At 25.6% G+C, this 13,073-nt stretch overlaps 2 protein-coding genes across 5 annotated transcripts in view; both read right to left on the bottom strand.

Moving 5' to 3' along the window:
* Positions 1–13,073, bottom strand: part of LOC126894805 (glutathione synthetase-like) — a 65,640-nt gene that overhangs the window by 16,963 nt on the left and 35,604 nt on the right. The gene's annotated exons all lie outside the window — the stretch shown is intronic.
* Positions 1–13,073, bottom strand: part of LOC126894801 (oxysterol-binding protein-related protein 6-like) — a 34,657-nt gene that overhangs the window by 16,895 nt on the left and 4,689 nt on the right. For all 4 annotated transcript variants that reach the window (XM_050666076.1, XM_050666075.1, XM_050666074.1 and 1 more), the window contains exons 8-14: positions 12,374–12,550; positions 11,705–11,816; positions 11,029–11,222; positions 10,701–10,950; positions 5,688–5,863; positions 3,692–3,904; positions 1,610–1,727 (exon numbers count right to left, since the gene is read on the bottom strand). In XM_050666076.1, coding sequence (XP_050522033.1) covers positions 1,610–1,727; positions 3,692–3,904; positions 5,688–5,863; positions 10,701–10,950; positions 11,029–11,222; positions 11,705–11,816; positions 12,374–12,550 — 1,240 coding nt within the window. The remainder of the gene's footprint in view (positions 1–1,609; positions 1,728–3,691; positions 3,905–5,687; positions 5,864–10,700; positions 10,951–11,028; positions 11,223–11,704; positions 11,817–12,373; positions 12,551–13,073) is intronic.

Raw genomic sequence — 13,073 nt, forward strand, 5'->3', positions numbered from 1 at the left:
ACTAGTTATATTATTTATAACGTCATAGTATCTACGTAATGGGACATGTCTTTCGATTGTTAAAGCCCAAAGTGTCTTATAAAATCATAAATGTCGTCAAACAAATAAAAATGATTTGAACTTTGATCATAACAAGAATAGATATAAGTTTAGTACAACGATTTGGAAATATACTTTCAGCAATTTCCAGTGGAAAAAAAATTAATGTAGATGCTTTTAATGTTTATGCTATAGAAACAGCTAAAATTTTTACCGATTTATATCCATTGTATTATATGCCTGCTAGTGTCCACAAAGTGTTAATTCATGGAGCTGACGTAATACGATTCGCAATAATTCCGATTGGTATATTTATATATATTCATTATTATCCTATACATCAATTAAATGGTTTAACAATTTATTTGAATACATTTTTAGGTCAACTTTTGGAAAAAGTACAGGAAGCCAAAAACAATGATTATTAAAAAAATAGCTATTAGAAAAAGTTCGAGGTATAATACCAATTGATGCATATACTATTAGTATCAAGTGATCCATACATATCATCAATGAAATTATTTTCAAAAAAAGTATAAATAAATTTTCTATTGCGTGCAAAATTTACTTGTCAATTCCGAAACGAACGTCGACGATGAAATAAATAACTTAAACAATACAATATCAGAAATCGAATTAAATGAAAGCTAATTGTAAATAAAAAAATGTAAGAATTGGTATAATCTTATTAGCCTTATGCACAGTTATTTTTGTCAGCCACAAAAAAAATTATATTTTTAAAATCTAGAATACTTGCTCTACAATATCTATGCAATGATACTTGGATAAAATAGGGTAATTTTTAGTATTGTGCTTTTTAATTTCCAAAATGACTCAAAAAATACTTCATTTTATCAAAACAATCATTACTTATAAAAAAAAAATTTTTTTTCGAAAATTTTTTAATATTCAACTTTTTAAAATTGTTGACAATGAAAGACCTTTTTTATGTTAAAATAACTGTAATATAACCATATCTATACTTCAAACAACTATAAATAACGACTGAATTATTTTAATATTGTGAGTACATTTTATATTGCCATTTATGAGCGCCTAAAATTTGGTTTCAGACCACTGTGGAGCGGCACAACTTTTAAATACGTTTTATTAATGAGAGGGAAGTTATGACTGTTTATTTATAATAGGAACTCTAATGTATAAATATGTGAACCACAAATGATGTGTCTAAACACATGTAATTAAACACCACTGATGATTATATACTAAATGCAGTGCTCGAATTGACCAAAAATAAGTAGGGGAGCTCAACTTAACAATTTGAAAACTGCGTCCCTAGTATTTTGAAGACCTTTTTTTTTTTTTTTACTCATTACTTTATTTAGTATTTATTAATAAATCATATTTCATTATCATACTAATATTTAAAAAAGAGGTGGTATTTTCCACCGTCCTCCTGTCCCAATAAAAAAAAGTAGTTGGGGTGCGCAAAAAAATTTTAAAAAAAGTAGAGGAGCTACGTCCCCCTGCGCACCCCCCCAATTCGAGCACTGACTAAATGTAAATGATAATACACAACTAATCATTATAATTAGGAACTTATTCTTACCTGTTGGTTGAAATTCCATTGATTTTCCCCAAAACTTTGTTTTGATTCTGACATCTTGCCAAAATATGAAATTTTTTGATTCAGCATGACATACACTAATAGGCGGATGATGGCTCACCTTTTAAAACCATAAAAAAAAGTTATAATAATAAAAGTATTTGATCTAGTCGGATATTTGTAAACCGCTATAAACCAAGTTAAAATACGTCCGTATCACTATTTTTTCTTTAAAAGTATTTTTCTTATTTTACAGAAATAATGAATATTGTTGTATCATATAATTTGAATAATTCAATGGTATGACATTTGCAGGGCTGTCTCGAAAGGATTCGTGGAGGAGTATCAGTTTAATAGTTTTAGTCAATCATTTTTTATATAAGAAGATAATAAAAATTATTAATATTTATCTTAATATTATTAGAATAATTAAAAATTATATTAATACATTTTTGATTACTTGCAGTTTTTATTTGTTGTAATAAAAAACATTGTTTTATAAAAAAATACGGATTTTAAGAAAAAACTTTACTTGATATACACAAAAAATCTGCCCAAGAGTGCCAAAAGGTATAATCCAAAATTGGCCCTCTTTCAGTCATAGTACGCCATTTCATATTTCTTTTTTATATTCAAAATTGTAAAATCTAACATATTTTAGCTCTGATGCGAATTTGACAAAGTATTAATTTTATTATGTTTTTTTTTTGTGTTTTGTCTCAGCTCTTATCGAACCGATTTTTTTCAATGATATGTCAAAAGATAACAAATAGTATCTAGTGAAGACATTGCCCTAAAAAATTGAAAAAATTTCCCTCGTTCCCTGTAAATGGAGGAAATTCAAGATAAAATTTACCAATATTATAATAATAAAAAAAATATTATTGATTTTTAAAGCTTTTTTTTCTTAATACTGTAATAACTTTTTTTAAAAAAAAGAAGGTACCAAAATAATTTTTTTTTAAATAAACACCTTAAGTACTTCCTTTTCATTTGATATAATTTTTTTGTAATTCTGACCCTTTACTTGCCAAAAGGGGGTATTCCAAAATAGCAATTTATTCACGAAAAGTCAATCTTTTCAACTTAATTTTTGATGATGTTCCAGAAATACTGCCTCTTTTAAATATGTAATAAATTAAAAATTATGTTACATACTATAAATTAAAAAAAAAAATTGTCCTTGCGACCTGGCTTCTTTGTGCAAATGGCTACCGTAGTTAAAAAAACATTCTCCATGTCTTTTTGAGTTTTAAAAATTTTTTAATTCGTTTGTTAAATCTCATTTAGATTTAATAACTTCAATGAATATGCAGGACCCCATCACTATAGTTTTTTATCCATATGAGAAGGAATTTCTTATTCATATTAAAATGAATAAGTTGTTAAAATTAACAACTTTTTGATGATTTTTTTTTAATTTTAATGCAAAATTAAGAAAAATTCTCAGCTCTCCCTGGACCAATTTTAATGATCAATATGTCAAAAGAACACGATTTTAATCTAGAAATATTTTCACAAATAATAAGAGTATAAAATTTGTTTTTATACTAAATTACACAATAAAATTATAAAACTAAAATTAAATATTTTTTTATCAGCATAGACTAAAATTTACTTTGTTTAACCACGTTTTTACGCTGATTTCAAATCTGCAAATAGATCAAATTTCTCTTTTTGAGATTATCACTAATTTATAAAAACGAGTATTTACATTTAAAAATTTATTTCCATTCAACATTTTTTTTTGATAAATATTTATTCATATATTTATACTTATAAATCAAAGAACTACTAAACAGAAATAATGAAGGAAATAGAAGTTCATTTTGCTTTTAAAATAATCCACCAATTTCTTAAAATTAAACACTAACTATAAATTTGCATCGAAACGTTTCTTATGATAGAGATTTTAATTACTGTCAGATATCATCTATTTTTGTCCCAATTATGCCACGTCTACACTGTGCTACCATTTTTTTTTTTTTTAATAATTTATGTCATACCCATTATATTTTTAACTTCATTGACAGATAATAATACTTAATTAATTATTATTAATAATTATTAATTATTTCTATTTACTTGTTCTGCGACAAATTTGAAGCCTTTGTCATCTCTTATACACTCATATGTTTCTCCTAAAAGTGGATTAAAAGGTTTTGAACCAGCTCTATAGTAGCTTGAACCGTAGCTCGACACTGCAAAAGCAGCAACATAAACCATACGTTCATAGACATCACTTTGTTCAGAAGCTTTATCTAAAAGTTCACTGTATTCTAGTTCTTCACACATACGCTAGAAAAGAAAATATTAATAATATAATTTTTAATTATTTCATTTAAACTTAAATATACATAGGCTCAGTGCCATGCTGTCATTGGCCATCTATTTAACAAGGGCAGAAATTTACAATACTTTTCATAAAAGATTTTCGTTCCTGAGACCCGCCAAAAATGAAAACTGACCTCAGTCGCTATAAGTCATTATAATATAATGTCAAATAAAAAATAAAACAATGCATAATATTATCATTGAAAATTTAAAATAATAATTTAAAACTAAAAAATATTTAATTCAAAAAGCCATTAAAATTATTATAAAAAATTGCGTATTTTATGTCAATGTCACCATTAGTAGTGCTAAACAAATCCCAACACATCGACCGAAAAAAATTTCCTTATATACCCTTAGTGACCTTATTATTACTTAGTGACTAGTGATGTTATCAGTCCATTATCATATTTTGCCAGTTTACACAAGTTAATGAATTTTGCAGTGGGCCAAGATCTCAATTAATTAAATTATTCTTATTTTTAAACATATCTATTACCTCTCTTATATTATGTTCTTTGTAATTATTTACGTTTTAAATTAGTTATATGGTTTTAATGGAGTAGTTATGTGTCAATAAATGTTCTAAAAACGTTTTTAAGTGTTCCTTAAACCTGACAACTGTTTCTTTTTGTTTGTCTTAGGTATCTTTTATTACAAAATTCACATTGTATATTATAAATCCCCGATTTTCCTCACTTATTTTTCTTTATCTTTAGGATTACCTTATAAATCTATTAAATTATACTTTTAGATGTTACTTAAGTAAAATCAAAGTTTTTAAAAATTCTAACTAGTCCATTTAAAATTGCTTGATAATATAAATTGGGCGACCTAATTATTTTTTGTTCCTCAACGCTAGTAAGTGTACCAGCTCCCTCTTTTTTTTTCTCTTCTTTTGTGTTCGGACTAATTATAGAATTATATTTTCATCATACTCATAAAATCTAGATATTTCTTTTATAACATATAGTTCTTTATTAAAATTTTTTGTGTTTATTGGAATATTAACTAATCTATAAACCATACTATTAAAAGCTGTCGTTTTGTGTTGCCAGCTGTGGTTTGAGTTGTTCGGAATGTATCTGAACGTGTGTGTGATTTTCTGATATTTTTCAAAATGTAACTCTCCCTACTCATTTAGTTAATCCAAAATGACAATATTCTCTCTACTTCTTGTTTGAAATAAATAAACGTTAATTTATTGATGGCTAAAAATAATTTAAATGTTGTATGAAGACTTATATTGACATCTTTGTTTATAATTGCAAAATTATCATTTAATTACTTAATCCAAATTTTTAGAATATTAGTCACATGTAAACATTTCCTTATTACATGACATTACCTAACTATTTTTTAGTCTAATCAAAAATAATTGTTATTAGCATAATTGGGGTTTTGTTCTTGAGGAAATATATAAATAGAAGAATTTACTGTAACTGTTTACTGTTTAATTTCACTATCCTCGCCAAACGAAAAATTGTTTTTTCACTATGTACTTCTTGGAGATTTATCCCCTTATTCTCCCTTAATTGTTCTCTTACTAATTTAAATAATTAATACAAAAATTACATTTAATAATACATTTAACGTAAATAATTTTCTTTTCGTTTCATCATTAATTTGCATTCAAAGTGGTAAAACATTATGAAAATTATATCACTTAAAAATTTCAATTACGATAGCTAATTTTCTAATCTGAATGAATTCAATCATTTATAACATTTTTAAAATCAAAACATACTTGTAACATGTTGAGTGGCTCGTTTAAGGCAACTGGCATGGAAACTTGAGATAAATCTTTACCAATATTTTTGCAAAGGAGATTCCATAAAGATAGTCCTTCAGTATCGGGTTTTGGACATGGAAGTTTAGTTCTTCGTCCTGTCATATTCCTAATAACACCTTCACAATCTAGGACTAAACAAAAATAAAATGATAAACTTTGTATATTACGCTAAAAACAAAAGTACTTCTATAATTATATATATATATATATATATATATTGTATAAAAGAAATCGAAGTATTTCACCTCATTAGTATTCAAAAAAATCAAAATATGTAATGAAAATAATGAATTATAAAATTTATTTTTCATCGTCTTGTATTTCATATTAAAAACAAAAAAATTATAAAATTTAAAAATTTAACCAACTGTTATCACTGAATGTTTTTGGTATGATTAAACTTCTCGCGTAAATATTGATTTTATAAGAAGAAGAGGGGATGTTTAATTCCTGAACTTCCAGTTGCATGCAAACCCTAACAGAGTAGCCATTTCAAAATTGCAAAAACATTTGTAAACAATTTTTAAGCATTACATTTTAATTAACGAATTCAATAAATATAAAGTACATTTCCACATTTTAAGTAAATATATACAGGCTGGAATAGATCTAACTGACGACATCTATAACAATTTGTTTATACAATCAACATTTCGTTGTAATTTTTTAAAAATAATTTATGCATTCTTTGACTATTTTTAAAATCTTATTTTTTATTATTTGTTTTTAATAATAACAAATAAATTTTAAGCTTCCATGCGAAACTAAGAAGGTATTAATTTTACTATGATGTGTTTTTTTTTTGTGTCTGTTACCACTTTTTCTCAGCTTTCACTTGACTGATTTCTTTCAACAACACGTCAAAATATCACAAATCGTATCTAGTCGAAGACATTACCCTCAAAAACTGAAATAAATTTCCCTCGTTCTCTTTCGTAGATGGGGGAAATCTTCAAAAAAATTACAAATTTAAAAATCGGTAATTTTCGACATTTTTTTTTACTTAAAACTATCATAACTTTTTGAAAAATATTTTTATAAATCTGACTCATTACCTACACACAAGGGGGATTCAAAATGACAACTTTTCCACAAAAAATTAACTTTTTCAACTTAAATTTTGAAAGTGTTCCGGAAATACTGAAAATTTTATATGTAATTTATAGCTAATGTAATATACTTAAAAAAAATTCAGACTTAATTTTGTCTTCACGGTGAAAGTGGAAACCGTATGTTATTTTTGTGTTAAAAATCTCTATTTTATATTTTACATTTTTAATTTTATATTTCTATAACTTTTTGAAAAATCTATGGATCAATACATTTTTTTTATGAGAAATACTATTATATATTTTTTTTATTTGATATACTTTTTTTTTAAATCGGACCATTACCCTTTATACAGTGGGGTTCAACAAAACTTAAAAATGAGTACAAAAAGTAGGACTTTATCAACTTATTATTAATAAAAATATATTTATTTATTATTCATACGTAACCTAATATTCAAACATAAATATTTGTTATATTGGAAGGATTTTATTATTTAGACCATATGCGAGACTCTAATTGCAGATTTGAAATCGGTGCAAAAATGGGTTAAGAAAATAATATTTTGACCTCTAATGAAAATTCCTTGTAGATTAGTAAATTTATTTATAAATAACAAACAATTTTTTTTTAACTATTGCATTAAGACCTTTAACTTTTATATACGTTTGCCATAAAATAATTATTTAAATAAAAATAATTTTTTATAATTTCTCCTTAAAAATTACAATTTTCATACTACATTCAATTGCTATAATAAATATTTATACATATATTACACTTATAAATCATATATAATCATAATTGTGATACTTATGACTTTAAAATACAGTTTTTTTTTTTTAATTTAAAATTTTCAAATTTCATAATAGCGAAATTTTAAACACTTCCTTTATAAAAATTATTAATAGATTGATAACGATTTTTTTCGAATAATTATTGAATTACAAACATTTTAATATATGGAGTGGTTATGTAACGCGGGTGGAATATGCGTTATAAATATGCATCAGTACTAGCTGTACCTATCCGCGCTATATACTCACTTAAAGTATTAAAATTTTTGTAATTCATAAACCATTGTTCTAAAATTGTTGTCAACCCATTAATAATATAAGAAATGAACCTAAAAATTGGCTATTTTGAAAATAGTGTCTAATAAGAATGTAAAGTATTTAAAAATAAATATCGATTAAAATTATTACAGTGAGTTATAAAAACAAAGGCCATAGACAAGATGTTTTGGGTTGATTAGTATAAAATTTACATAAGTATTGTAAATACGTAAATAAGTTTATGATTTTTCATTTTAAAATTACATTTTTTTTCTTAAAGTTATTAAGTTCAAATTTAATAGCATTATTGATTATACGAAGGACAAACTGTATACAATGTACAATGTAATAAAATATTAAATTTAATAAAAATGAAAGGTACATGACAAAATAATTTAGTCATTTTCTACTAAGCTAATAATGTTTCAAATTTCAAAACGCCAAATAAAATGTTTAGCAAACAAAAAATTCAAAAAAGTACTAAAATAAACACTTAAAAATGATTTTAGGGCTAAAAATGCACCAAAAAGGTAAAAATATGGAGAAAATAATAATAATAATAATAATAATAATGACTAAGTATTAAAAATTTTAATTTGAATTTCATGAAAGTATTTGCAGTTTTAGTTTAATATTTAGAAAATATAGTGTAAATTAAGTATAAATTTAANATTTGAATTTCATGAAAGTATTTGCAGTTTTAGTTTAATATTTAGAAAATATAGTGTAAATTATAAAGTTTAATTGTGTAGTATATCGCTGTTGGATTTGTCAAACGAGTCGAATAGAAAATATGTTGGAGCGATATTGTAGTGTAAAATCTGAGGGGATAAAAAATTTGATGGAATGAAAGGAATAAGGAGAGTGGGCTATATAAGATGGTACTTAACAATAATTAAAGAAGTAATGCATGTTTCATTATAAATATACAAGGAATTAATATAATGAATATTATGTTATTATAGTACAAATAAGATGGATGGGGACCATTTATTACTAATGCCACAATAGCGCAAACAATAGAATTAATTATGTAAAATTAAACAAACAACTATAAGCAAATTCTAAAAAAATACTCATCAATTTGGCTTTGTTGATGACTTGGAGTCGGAGCCAATTGAGGCGAAAGATAGATGAATGGATAGGACGTTGGATTGAACGGTCATGCAAAGCTGGAAGTGAAAACGACGAGAACCAAAATGTAATGGAGAAATGTGAGTAAGAATTGTAGGACAACAGTGTTATACACACGTCAAATATTTGCTGAAGGGCGAACAGAACCGTATTATGATGGCGGCACTATGATTACAGGAAAAAAGCTAAATGCACAGAAATACGTATATTTCTACGCAACCTAATATGAATGAAATTGACAGAGAGGCGGCGGTCAAGATGACTGAGCGCTTGACAATCACCAAACCGATAGTGTTGCCAAATTAACTGAAATTGTTATAGAATCTATGTTTGTACCTAACAATACTTACTTAATGAAAAACTTTACTTTTATTATTAAAATTAAATATATAATTTTTTAAAAGATAAAAAAAGTTATAAGAAATATGAATAACAACCGCCAAGCTCAATTGTAATATACATAAATGCCTCTTTGTATAAATAGTTTATTCTTAAACTAATCAAGTTAAATCTAAGGAACCAATTTTAAATAATTACTTAACTATTTACGACGAATAAGGGAATAAAGGATAATAAAAAAATAAACTCGAATAGCAGTACTTTTAATATTAACTTCATATTTCAAAGAGGTCAATTAAAATTATGCAATTATAATATAATACAGGTACAATTTAATAACAACAAATCCGGTAGTTGTAATATAAATTGTTATCTATATATACAAGTCTTTCGAACCTAATAATATGCTGAATTACTGAAGAACAGAATACCGCTAATAGTTAAGTAATAATAATGATCAGTTTTATATCCTTCTATTTACTTAACTTAACATGCTATAGAGGGTAATGGCCCTCTTTCACATGTTAGGGAATCAAAGATTGTTCTTGGCTATGCTAATGATGGACGGGATGGGTATTATGGACGGCTTGCACCAGTGACCAAACATCAATAATGAAAAAATCACAAGAAAAATCTTATTGGAACCCTAGGGATCAAAACCGGGATCCCGTGCGACGAAACATACCTTTCTACCAACGAAGTCAGACCTAACCCCCTATTATGTATTGTTAATAAATATAATATTATTGAAGTGCTTGATCTTGTATTTGTGATATTGCAAAAAACGCTCCATGCATGATTGTAATTTAAAAAATTCTGCTTAGATTGTTCGTGAACGTCGGGATGTATTTGCATCAGGCTGTGCTACAGTTAGAGCATTTTATGGTTATTGACATGTCTACACAATAAGCTACCTCAGGGCACAACGATAAAGCACCAATACAATTTGGGGAGGCGTATTAGCCAATAACACTATTTTCACTCAAATAAGTATTTTTGGAATTTTTTTTTATAATTGTAGTATAACAATCACTCGATAAAAAATTTATATCTGATATTTAGTATAAGTTAGTTAAAAACAGTCTGTGCCAATATTAGTAAAACTGGATACTACTGTAGTACTCACTATACGAGTTTAACTTACTATACTATACATTTATTTGGAACGGAGTCATCTTAAAGGATGCTAGAGTGTTACACCCCCTTGGTAAAATATTTATAATTTCAATTAAAAACTTTCAATTTATGACATGTGTAGCTAAAAAACGTATTAAAAAAAAGTGATTTATTTAAAAAAATTATTTTATAACTCCATTATTAACCACCAGGACGACTGGATTTTGAATAATTGTTAAGAAAATATATGAAGATAATAAAAGTATGTACTTACTTCCTTGTTGATTATTATACTCAGATGTTGCCCCATCACTATTTTCAGAAGATATTGAACCATCTTCTGAAGATAATGATCCTGCTTCTGAAGATGTATCTGAAGTTTGGGCAACAACATCGTTTGATGGCAACTTATTGGATAAATCTTCCTCACATCTTGTGATTTTACCCCCTATATATTCTTCAGCATCAAAAAAAACTTCCGAACCACTAACACCAGAACTATATGATAAAGATGAACTTAATACCTGAACCAAGATAAGAAAAAATTGAAATGCAATCATTTTTTTGATTTCAAATGTTTTTAAAAATTAAAATATTTTTACAGGATCAGAGAAAGTTGATATATCTGATGCAGTATGTATACTATTCAATTTAGCCCGTAATTCACTATTTTGTTTAATGGCTCTGTTTAATGCTGATCTGTAGTTTGTCAAATTATCATCACGTAAGTCGCCAATCAACAAGTGATTACGCTCTTCAGTTATAGTACCCATAATAGATTTGAAACTATTTTGTACTGAAAAATAAATTATATGTATTCTAAATTGACTGAATGTATCATCTAATTTTTTCCTTAAAATTAATTTATATATAATATAATCACCACATTTATTAAATTAAATGTACCTTGACATGTTAAATATACTAATTGCCATAAGTTTAAATTTGTAAACATACGTAACTAGTTTTTATTTTTTATCAGTTCATTTATTATGACAATGCAATTATAAATATGCAAATACTAGAAGTCCCCTGTCTTACTTATGGATATCATATTAATAATTATTAATAACATATCCTCAAAAAAAAAAAAAGTTCTTATCTAGATTTACTCAAAATATATGATACTTATTATCAATATGAAATTTGAATTATTGATTATTTGATTATTGAGGGACCAAAATTAAAAAAACTTAATTAGTATGCATTAAAAATGGCAATCTAATAAACTAGTTACTTTACTTTATAAACTAATACAGCAAATGAAATAATACTTACTATCTTTTGCTAAGATTACAAAATCAGCATAAAGCTGAAGATCACTAGGCGATGAATTAATTATAAGTGAAGGATTACTGTTTGATAAATTGTGTGAAGGAATTCCAGATTGCTGAAAATGATTATTTCATAAATTAATTAAATAATTTTTCAGCAATTTTTATAGATAATATGTTTTTTTTTAATATTAAAGAAAAATAACAATATAATTTGGAGACTAAGGAGTCAAATAAAATTTTTTCTAAATTAATATTTTGATATTTATATCGAAAATTTAAAACTAAACAAAAAGGAGAATGTCAAGTAAATTAGTAATTTTTTATTATTATCTCTTAATTATATTAAAACTAGATTTTCGTATAAATATTTTTTTTTATTAGCTTAGATAAAATACAAATATTTTAATTTGCTCTTCTAAGAAGTGAAAAATAGATTGATACGTTTTTTTTTATCTTAACCTGATGTAATTTCTATTTAACTAACATATTTAATCAAATTTAAAACTAAATTTTGGTATAAAACAAAAATTAACCAAACCAAAGTTTATTCACACTTTCTCAATGAGACTTTCAAGTAAAATAATGGGTAAAAATCTATCTTTACAAAACTTTAAGTATATTTCTGGAACTTTACTTAAATTTATTCACAATAAAATAAAAATATACTTACAGTGACTGATGAATCTATCAGGTCAATTGGGGTTTTGCTTGATGGTTGACTAGATTGATTCATATCTAAGCCCCATCCTGCTATAGTACCACCCCAACTACCACCTCCACTCTTTTTTTTGCGAAGTCGAAATCTGGTACTTTTTTTAGTAGTTGTCACACCATCAATACCACTAACCTTCAATATTAAATTAATTAAGATTTTTTTCACAGTCAAATAACTAATTTTCAAATAATATTAAATCATAATATATTTTAAGTCAAGGTTTTCTTTAAATTTGCTTTTGGGAATCATATAATCAATAGATTAACATAATTATATCTTCTACGTAGCTCAGTTAGAAATTTTTCGTACCTCATTATGATGGAACTAAAGTTTAATTCTCATTGGGCTAGGCTATGTTTTTCTGTCTTCTCTATAAGCAATAGCTTATAAGAGAAAATAAAATATAAACATGTGTATTACTAATAATAATATGTAATAGCTTAACATTATATTTTATTTATACAGACTGTTCAGTAAGTAAGGAAACAGGTCAATTGTTACAAATAATGAGAACAATAGAAACCTGTTTCCTTACATACTGAACACTATATTTATTATTATTTGCTAGTACTCAACATAACTTTATTTATGGAACATGTATAATTTTAGCTTCGATGCGAAGCTGAGAAGGTATTGGTTTTACTATGATGTGTTT

The sequence above is a fragment of the Daktulosphaira vitifoliae genome, unplaced genomic scaffold (genome assembly GCF_025091365.1).
Source record: "Daktulosphaira vitifoliae isolate Bord-2020 unplaced genomic scaffold, ASM2509136v1 Scaffold_1, whole genome shotgun sequence".
In the NCBI taxonomy this organism is placed as follows: domain Eukaryota; kingdom Metazoa; phylum Arthropoda; class Insecta; order Hemiptera; family Phylloxeridae; genus Daktulosphaira; species Daktulosphaira vitifoliae.